The sequence below is a fragment of the Rhineura floridana genome, chromosome 7 (genome assembly GCF_030035675.1).
Source record: "Rhineura floridana isolate rRhiFlo1 chromosome 7, rRhiFlo1.hap2, whole genome shotgun sequence".
Lineage (NCBI taxonomy): Eukaryota > Metazoa > Chordata > Lepidosauria > Squamata > Rhineuridae > Rhineura > Rhineura floridana.
The window spans coordinates 6,054,097-6,075,414 of record NC_084486.1 but is presented as its reverse complement, the minus strand read 5'-3'; the positions used below and the strand labels follow the sequence as shown (position 1 = coordinate 6,075,414).

At 46.2% G+C, this 21,318-nt stretch overlaps 1 protein-coding gene across 4 annotated transcripts in view; it reads right to left on the bottom strand.

The window, feature by feature from the left end:
- The window catches only part of LOC133388690 (WASH complex subunit 2A-like), a 258,757-nt gene that overhangs the window by 153,936 nt on the left and 83,503 nt on the right, over window positions 1-21,318 (bottom strand). For all 4 annotated transcript variants that reach the window (XM_061634772.1, XM_061634771.1, XM_061634773.1 and 1 more), the window contains 2 exons: window positions 11,494-11,612; window positions 450-539 (listed from right to left, as the gene is read on the bottom strand). In XM_061634772.1, coding sequence (XP_061490756.1) covers window positions 450-539; window positions 11,494-11,612 — 209 coding nt within the window. The remainder of the gene's footprint in view (window positions 1-449; window positions 540-11,493; window positions 11,613-21,318) is intronic.

Here is a 21,318-nt window from a genome sequence, read left to right as displayed (position 1 = left end):
GAGAAAGAAAAACAAATAATGAAGAAAGCAGAGAGAAATGTTAACAGAACCAGCAAGGAACAGACTCACAGAAGGAGAGCTAAAGCTGAAAGGATCCCCCTAGGACAAAGGCTGGAATAGACTGGGGTCAAGCCGAAAGGAGCAACTGAAGTCTTGACTCTTGTGCGTTCCTGCCTTTGGACACCAGGCAGCGCTACTACCCACCTGATGGCATGCTACCTGGGGAAAAACACGAGTATGATCATATCCTCATTGTTACTCCTGAATACCTTATACTACTAAACTTCTAGTAGTTTTACTCAGCTGATTAGACACAGAGGCAGGCACAACTGCAGACCTGCAGACTTCAGACACTGGCAACCAATATAACTATTGGGTCACGCAGGGCATGTTCACTTTGCTGTTTAGCTGGTTTGGTGCAGAAGTGAACAGTTAGGTTAAGAACTTACGTCAGAATCCTCCTCATCAGAAAACAAGCTTTTGTGGCCTTTGGAAAGTGTTTGAGTTAAAGATGTGAAGTTTTCAGCAGATGGTTGATTCTTAAAAAAAACAAAAAACAGACATGCCAATTTACAACATTTTTGCAAATAATCATTCTTTGGAATTTGTATCAAACACTGGAAGACAGTTTTTACAGGAAATGAGGAAATATAAAGTCAAGCCTAGGGACACCTAATTCATGGGTTGCTCATATGAGAGAAGGCCATGCAGCATGCGAGAAGTATAAAGGCCAGCCAAATGTTTCTCGTGAAAAGGTGTTTTGTTCCCTCCAATACCCTTCCCAATGAACTATTACTCCAGATAGCGTGCACAAGTACATCCCCTCCCCAAGAGGGACAACAATGTGCATGCTTGCCTTCAACACTTTTGAATTCAGCCCAACAGCATAAACCCCACTGCCATCTGCAGGGCAGCATGCCAAAAGAGAAGCAAAGAACATCCTTTGGAATAATCTTTAAGCCTAGGATGAGGCAAAAGTGGACACAGCAATGAACATGAATTTTATTTATTTATTTATTTATATCCCACCCTTCCTCCCAGCAGGAGCCCAGGGCGGCAAACAATAGCACTAAAAACACTTTAAAACATCATTTAAAATACATTAAAACAAAACATCTTTAAAAACATTTTAAAACGCTTTCAAGATATCTTAAAAAAAGTTAAAAACATATTGTTTAAAAACAAAGGTTTAAAAACATTAAAAAGCAATTCCATCACAGAGACAGATTGGAATACTCAACTTAAAAGGCTTGTTGAAAGAGGAAGGTCTTCAATAGGCGCTGAAAAGATAACAGAGATGGCTCCTGTCTAATATTTAAGGGTAGGGAGTTCCACAGGGTAGGTGCCCCCACACTAAGGGTTCGTATTGTACAGAACGAACCTCCTGATAAGATGGTATCTGCAGGAGGCCCTCACCTGCAGAGCACAGTGATCGACCGGGTATATAAGGGATAAGGTATCCTGGTCCCAAGCTGTATAGACTAGAACCTTGAACTTGGCCCAGTAGCAAATGGGCAACCAGTGCAATTCTTTCAGCAGTGGAGTGGCACGTTGGCGATACCCTGCCTCAGTTAGCAGTGTCACCACTGCATTTTGAACCAGCTGCAGCTTCCGGACCAACTTCAAGGGCAGCCCCACATAGAGCACATTACAGTAATTGAGCCTAGAGGTTTTCAGTGCATGGACAACAGTGGTCAGGCTATCCTGGTCCAGAAATGGCCACAGCTGTCTTACCAGCTGAAGCTGGTAAAAGACACTCCTAGCCACTGAGGTCACTTGGGCCTCTAGCAACAAAGATGGATCCAGGATCTCCCCCAGATATGGACCTGCTCTTTCAGAGGGAGTATCACCCCATCCAAAGCAGGCAAATGACCAATTATCTGAAACTGGAAACCACCAACCCACAGCACCTGGTCTTGCTAGGATTCAGAGTTTATTGGCCCTCATCCAGCCCACCACCAAGTCCAGGCAGTGGTCCAGGGCTTGCACGGCCTCTCCCGATTCAGAAGTTACAGAGAAATAGAGCTGGGTATCATCAGCGTACTGCTGAAATCTTGCCCCAAATCTCCTGATGACTGCTCCCAAGGGCTTCATAGATGTTAAACAGCATGGGGGACAAGATGGTACCCTGCGCCACCACACAGCACATCTGCCACGGGGCCAAAAGGCAATCACCCAATGCTATTCTCTGAAAACGACCTTGGAGATAGGATCGGAACCACTCTAAAACAGTGCCTCTAATACCCACCTCACCAAGTCGGCCCAGAAGGATACCATGGTCAATGGTATCAAAACCCGCTGAGAGATCAAGTAAGAATAACAGGGTCGCACTCCCCCGTCTTTCTCCCGATAAAGGACAACCAAGGCCAATCCAGGAGACCAAGGCCGATTCAGACTCATAACCAGGCCTGAACCCAGACTGGAATGAGTCAAGATAATCTGTTTCATCCAAGACTACTTGCAATTGCTGCGACAGAACCCTCTCAATCACCTTCCCTAAGAAGGGAGTATTTGCAACCAGTCGGTAATTGTCGCAGAACAATGAGTCCAGGGTGGTCTTTTTCAGGAGTAATCTGATTACCGCCTCTTTCAGGGCAGCTGGAACCACTCTCCTTGACAAGCTTTAATAAGCCAAGAAGGGCAAGGGTCGAGAGGACACACTGCTGGTCGCATCATCGCAAGCACCTTGTCTACATCATCAGGCCGCATCAACTGAAACCGTTCCCAAGAAGCTGCAGCAGACGTTGCACTGGACACCTCACTGGGGACTACAGTGGATGTGGATGGGGCATCAACACTGCTACGGAGGCGAGCAACTTTACCTTCAAAGTGCCTTGCAAACAATTCACAGTGGGCCTCCAAAGGGTCTAAAACTCCATTTCGTGGAGTTGGATGTCAACAGACCCCTGACAATATGGAAAAGCTCCACTGGACGGCTACTTGAGAATGCGATGGGAGGCAGAGAAGTGGGCCTTCTTCGTCGCCTGCACCGCCACACAGTAGGCACAGTTATGATGCTTTACTCGTGCCCGATCAGCCTCACTTGAATTTTGTCTTTGGACAGTAGACTAGTTTCTTCACACTCACATATCCCTCTCTATCCTCCATCCAAGCAAGAAAGCAGAATGGTCCATTGGACTCACCTGAAGGGTGATTTTCACAGGTACGCCTGCCATCACTTTGGGCTTTACTGCCATCTAGCGTCCAAAGGCAAGAATGCACTCGAGTTAAAACCTGGACTTCAGGCCCCTCCCACTCCAGTTTTCATTCGCGACGAGTCTGAAGTGGCATATCTGAAAGGAACAAAAGGTCAAAGGCCCCAGCAGCAAGGAAAACAGAAACAAGAAGTCTGGAAACAGGGAAACCCATACAAATTGCAACCTAATAATACAGGTTTTAACCGAGGGAAAACTGGGCAGAGCACAAAACATACAGCAGATAGACTATAAAAATGGAACAAGTCATCCAGAGATCCCCCACAAGGGAGGGACGTGATGGCAGGCGTACCTGTGAAAATCACCCTTCAGGTGAGTCCAATGGACCATTTTCCACAGGTAGCCTGCCATCACTTTGGGATGTACCAATGCAGCCCCCTAATAGGGAGGGGCTACAAATAGCTTATGATTCAGAAAGGACATGTTGGAGAACACATCTCCCGAAGGAGGCATCAGCAGAAGCATAGCAATCAATCTTATAATGCTTCACAAAGGAGTTAGGGGTAGCCCATACTACAGCTCTACGTATGTCTGCAAGAGGTGCATTAGTTACAAATGCCGCCGAAGCGGCCGCTGATCGGTGGAATGAGCCATGATGTTAGACGGCACTGGTAGGTTAAGGGACTGATATGCTAGGGTGATGCAGGCCCGTAGCCAACAGGACAAAGTGGATTTGGAGACCTTTTTCCCCAAAGTCCTAGGGTAAAAGGATACAAATAAGGATTCTGTCTGCCTGATGTCATGGGTGCGAGACAGGTAAATTTTGAGGGCTCTCCTAACATCCAGCGAATGCCAGGCCTTTTCAAGGGGATGGACCGGCTTTGGGCAGAATGACGGAAGCACAATGTCCTGGCTACAGTGGAATACTGAGTTGACCTTGGGACAGAAGGATGGGTCCGGCCTCAGAACCACTGAATCCTTATGAAAGATGCAGAGGTGACGGGCCGATGACAAGGCTTGTAGCTCTGAGATTCGCCTCGCAGAAGTAATAGCAATGAGGAAAAGGACTTTGAAGGACAACAGTCTGAGAGGTACTGAAGCAAGAGGTTCAAACGGAGGGCGCTGTAAGGCTTGGAGGATTTTGGAGAGACTCCAGGAAGGAAAGTAGTGGCGCACAGCTGGAGAAAGGTGGGCGGCCCCTCTTAAGAAGTGTTTGATGAGCGGGTGAGCGCCTAAGGGGGCGGCTGACGAAGAAACGGACAGGATTGAGGAGATGGTGGAGGCATGGTGACGCAGAGTGTTCGGTCGCAGTCCCAATGTCAGACCTCTGTATAGGAACTGTAGAACATGCTGTACAGTGGCTTGAGATGCTGGAAAACCCTTGGAGGTGCACCAGTTGGAAAAAGTACGCCAAGTACTCTGATAAATGCGAGTTGTTAACGGTCGTCTCAATGCTAGGATAGTGTCGATCACCCCCTGAGAGAGTCCGGGAGTATTCAGCTGCGTCTGTTCAAAAACCAGGCCGTCAGACTCAGCCAGGTCAGGTCTGGGTGCCAAATTGGTCCCTGAGCGAGAAGATTCGGCCTGACAGGAAGGGTCCAGGGATCCACAACTGACATTGAGAGAAGGTCCGAGAACCAAGGTCGGCGAGGCCAGTACGGTGCTATCAAGAGAATCCAAGCTGCTTCGTGCCGGAGTTTCGTCAATGTCCTGCCCAGGAGGGATATCGGGGAAAAGGCATACAGTAGCCCGCCAGACCATGGTGCTATCAGTGCATCCACTGCTTCCGCCGTCGGCTCTAGGTACCTCGAGAAGTAGCGAGGCAGCTGGCAGTTGTGGCTCGAGGCGAAGAGGTCCACTGAGAGGGTGCCAAACCGAAGCTGGAGAAGGTGGAACACTGCCGGATGAAGCTTCCATTCTCCCGGGCTGACATGCTGCCTGCTGAGCCAATTGACGGTCACGTTCAGAACCCCGCTGAGATGTTCCACCCATAAGGACAATAGATAGTTCTCGGCCCAGTCGAAGATTTGGGTCGCCTCTGCCTGAAGAACCCTGGACCTGGTACCCCTCTGTCTGTTGAGATGAGATTTCACGCTAACATTGTCCGTACGGATGAGCACGTGCTGCAGAGAAAACAGTGGCTGGAAGTGCCGAAGGGCCAGATGAACAGCCCTGAGCTCCAGCCAGTTTATGTTGTGACTTAGGTCCGCTGTGGACTACACGCCCTGGACAAAATTGGAGTTGCAGTGGGCTCCCCAGCCCGACAGACTGGCATCTGTGGTGATTATGTCTCTGACTGGCTCCCAAAAAGGCGTACCCTTGCTGAGGTGTGCCTTCGTTGCCCACCAGCAGAATGAGTCCCTCAGCGATGGGTCCAGCGGAATCACGCGATGGTTGGACTTGGCAATGTCTGCCTGAAAGGCTAGGAGGGCCCATTGTAGAGGTCTCGTGTGATGTCGAGCCCATGGGACGATGTGAATTGTGGAAATCATTGACCCGAGAATCTGCACCAGGAACATGACATCTGCCCTTGAGCGATGTATCAATAAGGTTGCCATGGCTGTGATGGAGGCAATACGGTCTGGGGACAGAAAAAGCATGGCTAGAGATGTGTCCAGTATGGCTCCCAGGTGCTGAAGGCGCTGGGTTGGCTGCAGATGACTCTTTTCAATGTTGACCAGCCAGCCGTGGGAGTTTAGGGCCTCTGGGGTGAACTGGAGTTGTCTGTTGCTAAGTCCTGGGAGCACGTTCGAAGGAGCAGGTCGTCCAGATAGGGGTAAATATGAACCCCTTGTAGATGAAGAAATGCCACCATGGTGGCCATCACTTTGATAAAGACTCGAGGAGCCGAGAAGAGGCCGAATGGCATGGCACGGTATTGGAAGTGGTGCTGGCCCAGTGCGAATCTCAGGAATCATCTGTGATCCGGGTAAATTGGTATGTGTAAATAAGCGTCCTTCAAGTCGATGGATGCGAGGAAATCCCCTTGTTGCAGTGCTTCCATGATTGACGCCAATGACTCCATCTTGAAGCGGCAGTACTTGACAAAGCAGTTGAAAAACTTGAGGTCTAAGACCGCCCTCCATGAAGAGTCTTGCTTGGGAACCACGAAGAGGACGGAGTAGATGCCTTGCAGCCTTTTGGATGGTGGTAGTGGCTCTATAGCGGCCATGTCTAGCAGATGATGTAGAGCATCCTGCACAACCGTCCTGCATGACTTGGAGATGGGGGAGAGGCAAAATCTGTCCGGGGGGCTCCGCCAAAATTCTATGTTGTACCCCTGGGTGAAGATGACCCTGACCCAACAGATGTGTGTCAGAGTGAGCCAGGAGCTTGAGTAGAAGGAGAGTCTGCCTCCGATGGGTATGGCGTCAGAACTGCCCGCGCTGACGGGCTCCTCAGCTATAAGAGGCCGAAGGGCTTGCCTGCCTTGGTATTGGGCTCTGAGCTGGAAGCGTTGTCTGGGCCAGGGTGCCCTGGAGGAGCGGAAATCTGTAGACCTGGTGTCCCATCCTCGCCCGCCAGGTCGCGCCCGCCGAAAGGGTTGGAAGGAGTGGTAAGGAGTAAACCGCTGAAATGGTCTGCGGTCGTCTCTTCTGGCTGTGGCTAACGTAGGCTTATAATTGTCCTTGGGGTCAACCAAGACAGCTTTAAGAGCATCCTCACCAAAGAGCATAGAGCCCGAGTATGGAACCATAGACAAGTTAGTTCTGGCAGTAGTGTCAGCGTCCCAATGTCGGAGCCATAGGGTTCGACAAGCTACAATTTCAGCAGCAAGGGCCCGTGCTCCTTGGTGGGTCGCGTCCAGCATGGCGTCAGCCACAAATGCAGCTGCCTTGTGTAATTTGAGTAGGCTCTTTCGTAACATGGCTGGATCCGGATTAGGGTCATCCAAAAGGTCATCGAGCCACATCATGGAGGCCCGTGAGAAGATGGAGACGGCAGCGGAGGCCTGGATGGAATGAGCAGATGCCTCTTGGTTCTTCCATAGAACAAAGTCTCAGAGGGATCTTTGAACTGTGAGTCTCCTTCTTTCGGGAGGAGAGACCGAGAAACCAGATTGGAGATTGGTTGGTCCACCCCAGAGACATTCAGGAACGACATAAATTCCAGGGCCAGGGTATACAGCTTGTTGGCCAATGGAGAGAAGCGACGTGGGCGCAGAGAATGGGCCCATTCTTCCCTGGCCAGCTTGTTAATGGGATCTGGCACAGGGATAAAATGATCCACTGATCTGGGGAACTTGAGAACTCTGGCACCCTTTACAGGAGGGGCAGTCGGTTGCGTTTGTGCGGGTTGAATGCCAAGGGTGTCCATTACTCTGCAGGAAAGAGGGGTGAAATCAGCCGGGTCAAAGAGGCGATAAGAGTAGTCCTCATCCGGATCAGATTCCCCACTCCATTTGTTAGGGTTGGCCTGCAAGAAGTTTAAGCAGTTGTCCATCCGTGAAGGCTCCCCGCCAAATCTGCCTCTGGAAACATCGAACGGGTTAGGCGAGGGCAGAGGGGCATCATCATGACAGCCAGGTTGTCGTGCAGAACTGGATGGCCGCGAAACTCCAGGCTGAGGGGATAGCTGTGCTTGAGGCTGAGGTTGAGAGAAGCACCCGAGCACCTCTCGCAGCTGTAGCAGGAATTCTGGAGTCAACTGTAGCCCCGAAGGAGGAGCCACAGGTACAGAATGCTCCTGTGTAGGGAGGTGAGGCTGCACTGATGGAGTCAGAGGAGTAAGGGAGATATCAGAGTGGCAGGGAGTTTGGCTGGGGAAGCCTTCAAATTCATCCTCTGATGACCCAGAAGGAGATTGAAAGAGGGCAGGTACTGCTTCTTGCGCAGGCTTCTCCAGGATCGGGGCTGAGACATATCGTGCCCTCTTGGGCACCCCGTGGGCAGACAGGTGTTTAGTTTTGGCTGAGGCTTTAGTGTGCTTATGTTTAGATGGTTTGTGTTGAGGTGGGGCAATGCCCTGACGACTTGCCCCTGAAGTTTGTGCCACCTCCGGATTCTGATGTGCCATGTCAGGGTCTGGATCACGCACACAATGGGGAAGGTGCAGTGACAGTTCTGTGCTGTAAGATGGTAAGGAACAGGATGCACACTGGGGGGAAGTTGCCAAGAGAAAATTGACTAAGTTCACTATGGCATCCAAAAAATAAGTGGGTACACGCCCACAAAGAAAGTACTGATACCACACTAAGCAATCAGGACTCCAAAAAGGGGAGTCGAGATGCAATATTGGCCACCAGCTAGATACACGCACACAATGGGGAAGGTGCGAGACCGCTACAGTACACTGCCAGGAAAAATGCTGTTTTTAAAGCACAGCGTGGCCAGGGCTAGATACACACACACAATGGGAAAGGTGCGGTACCGCCAATATGCACTGAAGAAACTAGAGCGCCACCAGAAAAAAGGCTTGCATCAAAATGTGGTGCATATAAGTGGATACACACACACAATGGGGAAGATGTGGTATCACTTAAACACAGCTTGCTCAGACTAAGCAGCTCTCACAGGCATCAAAACTAGTAAAACACTGAATTGGCTGAAACATCAAAAACGAAACTAAAATAAAAAATGGCGGCCAGGAGATTGGGCAGCCTAAAAAGAGCCCCTGCAGGGTTTAAGGGGCAGCCAGGAGGAGCAGCTGCTGTTTAGGGCCGAAAAAAGGCCTCCACGAGGGAAAACATCGGAGGAGGAAAAAAGGCGGCGGGGGGGGACAAGAATCGCCACCGCCTCCGAGAATTAAGGCCGGAGAAAGAGCCAAAACGGAGGGTGGAGCCGCAGCCACAGGCTCCTGGCTTGAAGGGCAAAACGCTGCCCTCAGATTGCGGCGATGGGCGGAAGGCCTGCGAGGGAGCCGCAGCCACAAGCTATCCTGCGCCGAGACCAAACAGAGGGGGGGGGGAGCCGTAGCCACGCACCCCCGAATAACCCCTGTCACCAAAGAAAAAGGGGGGGAAAACACCAGAGAAAATACATGAAAAAATACACGAAAAAATACAAGAAAGAAAAAAGTTCCGAAAAATAAAAAACGGGAGAAAACAGAAGACAGAAAAAATCCCACACACTCCAAACACCAAGGGGGAGGGGGGGAAACAAGGTAAAAGGCCAAATGCAACAAGAAATAGGAAATAGGAACTTAGCTACGCTCTGTCCAGAAATCCAAATGCCTCGGATGAAGGCAAGAATGGAAACTGGAGTGAGAGGCGCCTGAGGCCCAGATTTTAACTCGAGTGCATTCTTGCCTTCGGACGCTAGATGGCAGTAAAGCCCCAAGTGATGGCAGGCTACCTGTGGAAAATTATTAGAGTTCAAGGACATGTTCCAGTGAGGCAAAAACACCCAAGAAGGCAGCAAAGCAGGACTGGCATGGGGTGTAGCTTGTGAAGGAGTGTAGCCTGGGGAGAGCCCTGAGAGCCAGACAGAGAAGCATAGAGGGTTGCATTTGGCCCATATGCCTGAGGTCCCCTATCCCAGCTTGAGACCCTATCCTAACAGTCCTGGATGGCCTTCTCATACCCCTGCAGATGCAGCCTTATCAGCATTCTTGGCCACTATGACAAATATAGGACTCTTGGTGCGTTATTGGCACAATATAAGTAACCTGGCTTGGAAACAGATGATCTGAAGTGAGGTATGTCCCTCTGACTCTGTCAAATTGTTAACTTTTATAAACATGAACTGTTGTGTCTTAAGAATAGGAGGAACCTCTGGCATGCAGGTCTGATGCAGCCCACAGTGTCTCTGAATGTGGCTTGCAATTCCATCCCATCACCTACATACAGGAGGGGCAATTACTGAAGGATAACAGCTGGAAGAGAAGCGTTAAACGTCCTCAGCTGATGCTCTGCTCTCAGAAGGAAATTAGGCTTGGTGTCAATGAAAGATGCTGCTTCTAAGCCTAATTGCCCTGCATGAGAGAGGTGGCTAGGGAAGGAAGGGGAGTGAAAAAGAGAAAAGAGGGTAAGAGGAGGAAAATAAAAATGTGTGTATGGTGCATGTATGTATATGTGAATAGGGATGTGTGTGAACGTGAGTGAAGTGTGAGGTGAATAGACTAATAGGGTGCATGCTCCTGTGTGTCTGCATGGACAGATGGCATCCGTGAGAGGAAGTGTGTGGTAAGAGTGGGTCAGCTCAACACTCATCCATTATTTGCTCTGGACCCATCCACTGGCATACAGCCTTTGACTGATTATGATAGGAAGGTGGAGAACGGAACTTCCGCGACCCACCTTAGAGCTTCCATAGGAGTGGAAGGCTAATTAGACCAATGAACTGATGGTTTTCAGAACTGCTGGAGATGGTTGAGGAACAATTCTGTGGGCATCCAGAATAAGAGAATGGTCTAGGCCAGCGTTTCCCAACCTTTGAGTCCCCAGATGTTGCTGAACCACAACTCCCATCAGCCCCAAACCAGCATGGCCAATGGTCAGGAATTATGGGAACTGTAGTACACCCAACTGTTGGGAAAGGCTGGACTAGGCTAGAGATGGGGAACCTGTGGCTCTCCAAATGTGGCTGGACTACAACTGCCATTATCTCTGACAAGCGGTCATGCTCACAAAGGCTTATGGGAGTTGGGAGTCCAAAAACATCTGGAGGGCCAAAAGTTTCCCATCCCTCATCTAGGCCATGGACATACCATATTACTGCTTTCTAAAAAGGCCTCTCCTTGAATTTCAGCACAGGTAAGGCTGAACTAGGACTAGAGAGCAAGTGGCTGAAGACTCTTAAGTGAATACATGAAGGCTACTTCACAAGCTCTGCAGTCAGAATAGAGTGATGGAGGTAAAATCCCATCTTCTCTGCTGCTAGCAGTGCATCTCAGTATCTACCAGCCATGTTCCCTATGCATTTATTTAAAATATTTCTTAAGCTCCTTATCACTAAAGTGATACCAGCGTGCATTACATTGTTCAGCATCTCTTTAGCCTAGCCCCAAAAAGCAGTCACTCTTTCTAACCCACTGCAACACATTTACTGAATAATTTGTGATTAAAGTATCTCACAATCAGGCTGTCTTGGGAATCCAAGACAAAACACCTTCTCTAGAGCAATTGCTCATAATTCTCTAGAGCAAAGGTGGAGAATCTGTCAGGAGCTGCATGCCAGCAGTGGACAGGGAAGAAGCCAGCAGTGGATGCAGCCAAAGCCAAAAGTGGAATCACCACTTTTGTCTCCCCAGGTTGCTAGGGAAAATTGCTTGTCAGAAGTCTGACCTGACCCCCTTGTCAAGGGCCAAATGAAATTAAGCCAAGAGCTGCAAGTTAACCACCCCCACTTTATAGTTTGTGATTTAAAAAATCAAAAGGCTATTATTTCTGTTTGATTACCTTGTCTCCTGCAGTCAGTTCTTTATTTTCTTTAGCTGCATTGATTATAACATTGGTAATGTCAGGCTTTTCCTTGAACAGGCCTCCCTCAGCTTCAAAGAGATCAGCTGCAGATTTGTCTGTTTAAAAACAAAATGTTTTTTTTTCAGGAAAAATGATAGTTAGCTAAAACAAAGTCAACTGTCAAAAGTCACCTCCTAACCTTATGTTTTACTAGTCTTTCTTGTGTCCTTCATACATACATGACAGAGACAACATTTATTTATTATTACTTGTCAGAAAGATAGGACTGTTCAGTCAATTGTGTACAGTCACCAACCCAGGCTTACTATCCAATACATGTCAAGACCCTTTTAATAGTAGCTTGTCATTCAAACGTATTACAAGTGACACCTTCCCCATCACTTTATTACCACACCAACAAAAGCATCACCTGCTAGATTTCTGCATTCGAGCCACTGTCAAAGGCACAGGGTTCTAAAAAAAGTGTCAATGTTAGACATAAAAGGTGACAAGATCATGCAAGACACTGGATAGATTATACTAATAAATATCCTAATTGCTGGCAGTGGCTGGCATGGACAAAGAGACAACAGAATAGATAGGGCTATTATGAAATGTCAGAATTAAAGACTTAATCCATTAGCAATCAACTAAATTATTCAAAGTGCTTTATGAATAAATATTACACCACATGTTATCAAGTAGTGCTTATATCATCATCACTTATTTTCTTGATAAATGACAGACACCTATTACAAAATCATTTGGATTTGCTAAGTCAACAAAAAAAGTTCAAGGCAAAGAGGATCCACTGAAGATTACCAAAGACTACTGGTATAAAGTTTTTTTCAAAATGTTTTTATTGAAAACTTGCCATAGTGTCTGCAGTGAGAAGTTCAGTAATGAAAACCAGATTGGTGTAGGGGCTAGGGATCTGACATCAGCAGGGCCCGATAAAGTGCATCCTAGAGTATTGAAGGAACTGGCTGATGAACTCTCAGAACCGCTGTCTATTATCTTTGCGAAATCATGGAGGACTGGTGAAGTGCCGGATGACTGGATGAGAGCTAATGTTGTTGATCAACTTCCGGTTCCGCTTTCCGGTAAGTCACTTTTTACTTCGGCTCCCTTTGTTTTAATCTAAAAAGCTCCCAAAGCGACTCTGTCTTTGGCTAACAAACTGAAACTGACATCGTCCTTGTAGCCCAGTGATTGCAGCACATTCCGAGGTCGATTTATCTTTTTAAAGACGTTCAGTCGTGTCGACAAGAAAAACAACAGCTGTCTCTGTTCTAACATCCGTACCAAAAAAAAAAAAAAACTGAATAGCTGCCAACAACACAGGATAAAAATACTAATAGAAACAGAAATAACAATAGAAATAAAATTGGAACTTTATAAAGAGAATCTTTTCACCTTTGGTTTCAGTTGCTAATGCAAGACAGAGTGTATGCAGGGCTGATTCTTCAAACATAACAATTCTAGCCCGGGCCGCAACTTTGCAAGCTCTTGGCACTCAAAATTGGTGACTGCCTTTATTTTAAATCCTGTTTTAAAGACTAATGTCATTACAATGGTTCTAACACGGAAGAACTGCCTAGACTTGGGCATATCCCCCGGTGAAGAGGATCCCTCATTAGCAACATCTCAAGCAAAGATTACACAATTTTTTTAGCCAAAGCTGGATGCTCTCCAACCAACGTTATCAGTACCAATAGCACTTCAGGCAAAACCGCAGCTGGTAAGCTCCCACGACTGGTCTTTAGACCATCACTTACAAACCTATACATTCAATGAAAACATCCACGCCAGAAACATTGCGGAAGAGCTCCAAGACGTTGGACTAAATTATTCCTCCACCTCGAAGTTTACAGACTACCCCTCAGAAATAATCACTCTAGATTCAGTTGATCAGTCCAAAGAATCTAAGATCATAACTCCAGGAGCCAGTCCGGCATTAACATCCCCAAGCTATCCAAATGCCATAGGTCTCAACCCACCGTCCAAGGGCTGGGCTAGGGCAATAACAGAAGAACTGGCACTTATCAAGGTGTTCATTTCGGAAACGAATAGTTTATTAACCACCTTGACCAAGACTTTGGCGCACCTCTGCTCAGAGAGATCTAACAGCCCAGATAAATCTGAGGGTACCCACAATCCTCGGTCTCGGCTATCCCAGGTTTCAGGCCCGTCCGAAAGTGGATCTAAGAAAACAGGCAACCTACAAAAAAGGGTAAACAAACCTAAAAAATCGAAGAACATTAAAAACCCTAAGCCGGCCCCGTCAAGGAAAATGAATTTCAAACCCTTATTTAAATTACTGAACGCTCCATCGAAACGGAAAAAAAAAATGGTTGGTGCCAATCTCCCGTCTACAAGCAACTTGGGTCCCCCTTCGGACAGAGAGGAGCTCACAATTGATCCCGCTATGGAATTGACTGACAATGCCATCCTCGCTCAAAATCCTATCAAACCACATTACGACTCCTCTCTTCATATTACTGCACACAACTTACCGAAATGGGAATTGAAACTAATGAGAAACAAGTTAGCAGCTACATTCTTATTCAAGACACCTGACTTTTGGCTAAATTCTGCAATAAGACAGATCTTGGACACTTGCCTGTTTCCTTTCCTTCCGGATCTACAAAAGAACTACATCAAGCATGTGACCTACCTGTTTTCATATGATTATGAAAGACGTGTAATTCTAACTTTTCACTCATCTCAACTGGCAGATCGGATTTACAAACTGAGGGATAACCTAGGAACCCATGGCATCCTGCTGCATCGTTACTTCGTCAACAAGGCGCCACCAAACCCGCTTTTCAAATTTAACTTTACACTGCTACAGTCGGCTCACAAAGAGAACCGTTTACAAACATCCTCCAGCAAAAAGAGTCATCAGAAACTGTCATCTTCTCCCACCTCGCGTGTCCTCAACCAAAATTTGGAAGCAATAACTACATCTGAGGATAGGATTACAAACAACGTGACTTGTCTTCCTGAAGAACTTTCCCTCATAGAATCATATGGTCGATTGCCTAAAACTGAACAGACAAATATCGTTAACAGATTATCATACCTTATCCAAAGTCTAACAAAGGAACATTCTGATGCATATGGCGTTGACTACTCCAACTGCCTTTGCTCTGTTTTGGAAGACTCTATCAACTCCTCACTCACCAAGCTTGAAACTGATTCTCCTTTGCAATCCTTAGCATTAAACAACAATAATTCTGTTTCAATTCATGCCGGAAAGTCAGGTCCTCCACAATCCCAACTCAATAAAACGCCTCTGGGTGATCCATTTCCTGCGCCAAACTTAACCTGGCTTGAACGACGATTTTTACATCCGGAGGAATTGGGCTCCCCGGATAAAATCCAAAAGACCAAAACAGAGTCTTTGTGGAACCCAGCACCCACAGTCAAAGTAACATCAAATGTGAGTGTCCTAACCCCCCTAGTGAACATTATCACCCCATTCCCTTGACAACAGCAAAAGATTCTAACTAACCTAAAAGATTCTGTCCCTATCCCCGAAATCCACAATTTACAGAGTTTTCCGGCCTTGGATACCCCTTTGACAATTCTATCGTGGAACATCGCTGGCTGGAAGAACAAGATGGCAGATCCGGCCTTCATACAGTTCCTACAAACCTATGACATTATCTTTATTCAGGAAACGTGGCTCATATCTGATGAGCCTTTTGGGCTCAGGGGCTATATTTATTTATTTTATTTATTTATTTCGTTTCATTTATAAACCGCCCATAGCTAATAGCTCTCTGGGCGGTGTACAAAACAGGATAAAATACAGGAATATTACAATAAAATCAGATAACAAATAATTAACACAATCAACAAAATACAACATAGAATATAAACATTAAAACATTAAAATGCCTGGGAGCATAACCAGGTCTTAACCTGGCGCCTAAAAGAAAGCAGCGTAGGCGCCAGGCGTATCTCTTCAGGGAGGCTATTCCACAATTCTTGGCAAAAACTTGCCACTAAATCTGCACCCAAAGGACGAGGGAGTGGCGGCCTGGCAATATTGGTTGCCAAGCACCTCACTGATCAAGTGAGTGAGCTTAAAATAGAGGACCCGGCTTGCTCCCTTGCCTTGGGTTTGAGGCTTCCTGGTGCTCCACCTATAATTTGCATTAGTACCTATATCCCCCCTAACTCTTCTCTGCCAGTCTCTCCCTGGAGGTCGCTGGAATCCTTCCTGGAAACACTCCAACTCAGGTACCCAACCTATGAGCTTCTCCTTGGCGGAAATTTTAACGCTAGGCTGGGTTCAAGTTTTCCCAAGGGATTCGTAAATCTTAATGATTCACCGGAGGGTTTTCCTCTCCTATATAGGTCAGCAAAGGACCATATAGTCAACAAATATGGAGTAGCCCTTTGCCAGCTATTACAAAAATTTCAGCTGATTTGCCTTAATGGTTCCCTATTAGATCTCTCCAAAGGCAATTTCACATACCTTGCGAAGATGGGGGCCAGCTTAGTGGACTATTTCTTGGGTTCTCACACATTGATAAATAGGGTTAAGCAACTGGAAGTGCTACCGAGACCAGAAAGCGATCACCTGCCCCTAAAATTATCTCTTATGGTCCCAAAAAACTGTACCTCGCTTCCTATAAAGCCTTCCCGTCCTGATCTTTTGGTGGGCTTTAAACGCCGTAAATGGTCACAAGACATAGGGATAAGGGCCCACAGCATACTCCAAATAAGTCTCCTCCCCTTGCTACGTCAGACAGCAATATCAGATCCCCAGAATAACATTAACATATATGAAGATATCATAACTGAACTCAGACCACAGATAATAGCCCTAACGATACTTCCAGCCTCCTTACACCCCAGAACCTGGTTCGACAAAGAATGCAGGTCTTTCAAGAAACACCTCATCAAGTTAATCAAATTATTCCGCGCCAACAATAATCCTGTAATTTTTCATCAATTACTAACACAGAGAAGGGCATATAAAACACTACTCAAAAATAAAAAACAAGCTTTTTACCAGGCAAATTGGTTGGCCCTAGCAAAAGCGGCCCGTGAGAAAAACGAGCCGGAATTCTGGAGACTTTTGCAGGGAAATTTTGACCCAACGCCTCACACATATTTTTCTCCAATTACCCAAGAGACCTGGATTGCTCATTTCAGTTCAATCTTTGGTAGTCCATTCCCCTCATGCCCCGTGGAGATAACAAAAGAGATGGCCGGCCTTCCGTCTTGGCCACCAATCACTTCTGAGGAAGTCAGTGAGCTCATATCCTCCCTGAAAGCAGGGAAAGCCCCCGGGGAGGATATGATACCTCCAGATTTCTTAATTCAAGATTCATCTTGGTGGGCTCCTTTACTCGCTGCCCTATTCACTTACATAAACACCACAGGCAGAATTCCACAAGGCTGGCGAACTAGCATTGTGGTTCCTATTTTTAAAAAAGGAGATCCCACCATACCTTCAAACTACCGCCCTATATCCTTCCTTGACATTTCATCGAAGCTGTATAGCCGACTGCTCCTAAACAAGCTTAAAGATTGGGACCAGTCCAACCATATAATATCTGAAGAACAGGCAGGCTTTAGACCAAATAAAAGCACAATCGATCAGGTTTTCACACTATACCACCTTATGAAGAAAACACAATCTAAAGCTTTCCCTTCTTTATATCTAGCCTTCGTTGACTTTAGCGCGGCCTTTGACTCAGTGGACAGGGGGCTCCTATGGCAAAAACTGGCCAATTCAAATATAGATAAAAGATTGTACTGGCTGATTAGGGCTCTCCACCATTCCAACGTAGCCCAGGTTCGCCAAAATAGCACGGGCTCCTTGTCATCAAAAATTCCAGTCCTAAACAAGGCTGTCTACTGGCTCCTTTTCTTTTTACTTTTTTCATAAATGATCTTGTAGATACACTTACTTCACCTGCCTTTCCCCCCCCATCTATTGGTAATAAAAAAGTCAATGTTCTCCTGTATGCTGACGATGTGGTACTCTGCTCCCAAACAAAAATTGGGCTCAGACGCATGATTCACAAATTGAAAGAGTACTGTGATGCCCAAAATCTAACTATCAACCAGTCCAAATCAAAAGTTATGATTTGTGGGAAATTTATGAAAGTTAAAAATAGATGGCCTTTAAACGGGGTCACTCTTGAACAAGTTCCTACCTTTAAATATCTGGGTGTACACTTATCCAATAGATTATCCTGGACTTCACAAATCAAAGCAGCGGCTCTAGTTGGCTCTAGGTTCAGCTAAAAAGTTCTTTTTCACACTGGGGGGCCAGCTTATTCCCCCGCTGATTAAAATATATAAAGCAAAAATACTCCCCAAAATTCTATATGGTGTTGAACTTTGGGGAAATATGGCCAGAACTAAACTTGAATCTATTCAGAACATTTTTCTGAGACAATTGCTGGGCCTCCCACAGGGGACCCCGGCAGCCCATCTCAGAGCAGAAGTGGGTCTGCCTTCATTAACAGCACGCATAGATCTAGCGTTGCTAAGATATTGGCTTCGTTTTAATGACATGGACGGCGCCTCTTTGGCCAAGCAGTGCTGGCAAGAACAAACACAGTCTGTCGGAGCTCCCACAGAATGGCTGTCTATTTTTTCTAAATACGACCTCTCCCCCGCTAAGATAGTGGAGCTCAGTAACACCGCCCTTCGCAACTGGATTTTTAACCATGATGCAGCTCAGGATCGAGCATCTATTGAGATGGCCTCCTTTCCAGATGGTATCCTGCCATCAAACTCAACCACTACATGTCAAATTATTTAAATGCCATAGATAGACCCTTCATTAGAAGAGCCTTTACGGCTCTCTGCTTTCAAACCATGCCTATGGCCTATCTTGAGGGACGGTTTCGGGGTATTCCAGTAATCCAGCGCCAATGTATATATGGCTGCAAGGACATTGAAGGGATCGTTCATTATTTACTTTACTGTCCACTCTTCGACGACCCTAGACAGAAATTTCTTTCTCCCATTTTAAATCTCTTAAGACCTTGTTCTGACAGAGAAATGATAGTTGCGCTTTTATCTGATGATTCCAACTTTGTGACCATAGCGTCAGCTAATTTTGCAGTTGCAGCTCTCAAATTGAGAGAGTCCTTTGCCGAAAAGACAATTGCTCAGCCAAGCTCTATATGCATTGTCATGCCATGATTTGTAAATTTTATATCTATGTTTATACCTTGTATTTTATTCTTGTTTGTATCTTGCACATGGCCTATGGCTAATTCTGCAATAAAGTTCTACTACTACTACTGCTAATGTTGTTCCTATCTTCAAAAAGGGCAAAAAGGAGGAACCAGGGAACTACACACCAGTCAGCCTAACATCAATCCCTGGAAAAACTCTGGAGCAGATTATAAAATAGTCAGTCTGTAAGCACCTCTAAAACAATGCAGTGATTACTAGGAGCCTACATGGATTTATGAAGAACAAATCCTGCCAAACTAATCTCATCTTGTTTTTTGATTGGGTAACCTCCCTTGTAGACGGTGGGAATGCTGTGGACATAATATATCTCGACTTCAGGAAACTTTTGACAAAGTGCCCCATGATATTCTGATTAGCAAGCTAGCTAAATGTGGGCTGGATGGAACAACTATCAGGTGCACCCACAGTTGGCTCCAGAACTGTACTCAAAGAGTGCTTATCAATTATTCCTTTTCAAACTGGGCGGAAGTAATGAGTGGGGTACCACAGGCCTCAGTCCTGGGCCCAATGCTCTTCAACATTTTTATTAATGACTTGGATGAGGAGGTACAGAGCATGCTTATCAAATTTGCAGATGATACAAAATTGGGGGGGCACAGCTAATACCATGGAAGACAGAAACAAAATTCAAAGGGACCTTGATAGGCTGGAGCATTGGGCTGAAAACAACAGAATGAAATTCAACAGGGATAAATGCAAATTTCTACACTTAGGAAAAAGAAACCAAATGCACAGTTATAAGATGGGGGATACTTGGCTCAGCAATATAACATGTGAGAACGATCTTGGAATTGTCATTGATCACAAGCTGAATATGAGCCAACAGTGTGGTGACCAGAAAAAAGGCAAATGCTATATTAGGCTGCATTAACAGAAGCATAATTTCCAAATCGCGTGATTAGTTCCCCTCTGTTCATCACTGGTTAGGCCTCATCTTGAGTCCTGCATCCAGTTCTGGTCTCCACACTTCAAGAAGGATGCAGACAAACTGGAACAGGTTCAGAGGAACGCAACAAGGATGATCAGGGGACTGGAAACAAAGCCCTATGAGGAGAGACTGAAAGAACTGGGCATGTTTAGCCTGGAGAAGACTGAGGGGAGATATGAGAGTACTCTTCCAGTACATGAAAGGTTGTCACATAGAGGAGGGCCGGGATCTCTTCTCGATCGTCCCAGAGTGCAGGACATGGAATAATGGGCTCAAGTTGCAGGAAGCCAGATTTTGATTGAACATCAGGAAAAACTTCCTAACTGTTAGAGCCATATGACAATGGAACCAATTACCTAGAGAGGTAGTGGGCTCTCCGACACTGGAGGCATTCAAGAGACAGCTGGACAGCCATCTGTCAGGAACGCTTTGATTTGGATTCCTGCATTGAGCAGGGGGTTGGACTTGATGGCCTTATAGGCCCTTTCCAACTCTACAATTCTATGTACCAGATCCATGGGCCAGTAACAAACTCTCAGCCCAAGATACACTTCTCAGAGTTGTTGTTTGAGTATTAGGGGAGATGCCCTGGTTCACCCACAACATTTAAGTCATGGTCTGTTCAGCTTAACTGTGGTTTGTTTGTACATCCAAACCTATCCCAGCCAACAACGGAGTGCTTCTGATCAACAAACCAGAGTATGAAATCATGGTTATCATGTTTATGAATCTCTGCATGCATTAACCGCTATTTCTCGTTATGTCCAAACCCGTTCTCATGGCTGAATTCTGAACCACAGATGCTTACCCAGCTAACAGACAAAGCAAGACAGCAAAACAAGCCACACTAACTTTGTTCACCTAGAAGATTATTGAACAAACCAGGATCAAACCATAGTTAAAATGGTGTTATTGTAATCTGCCCTGTCCCGAGTTCCTTTCTTGAAAGGCAGGACAAAAATGTAAAAGAAAAAAAATCCCTGGACAAACAAGCTGCCCTCCACTACCATTGTCACTCTGACTATTTTAATTAACAGGCCAGCAATTCTTATAGTTGAACAAAATGTACAGGAGAATAGTATGTACAACACAGACACAAAGGAGGCATTGTGTGGGTGCATTTTGAGTTCATCCAAGGCAACAATGAGATTCACAGGGTTGGCCAGTGCTCCATGAACACTGGCTGCACACTAGGACACTTCGAATTATGTTCTACAATAAAAGGGTTATTCAGCAATGAGCATTGGTTCTTACCTGTGATAAGCTCATTTTCTGTGGTGGAAGGATGACATCCTTGTAAGGATTGCTTCTCCCATTTTGTTCAGAACTCAAAGATATGCTAAATAGTCTTCAACACATCATCTGTGGGAGGCAGCAACCTACCTCCAGTCTGAAGTCTGCAAGAGCTCCAGAGAAGAGAACAAGTCTGCAAGACTTCTTTCACTCCCACAATTAAAACCTGGACACTTTTAGGTCTCCTCCACCTAGCAAAGGTGCACCATATATAGTCATTGATTTGCTTAGTGAAATCTGTGTGTGCAGCCATGATAGTGGACACTAACCTTACCAGCATAAACACACTTCTCTAATGCCACCTCCTCAGTCTCCGAAGGGAGTGGGGAGACTGAGGCCCAATCCTCGGAACTGGGCTCCTG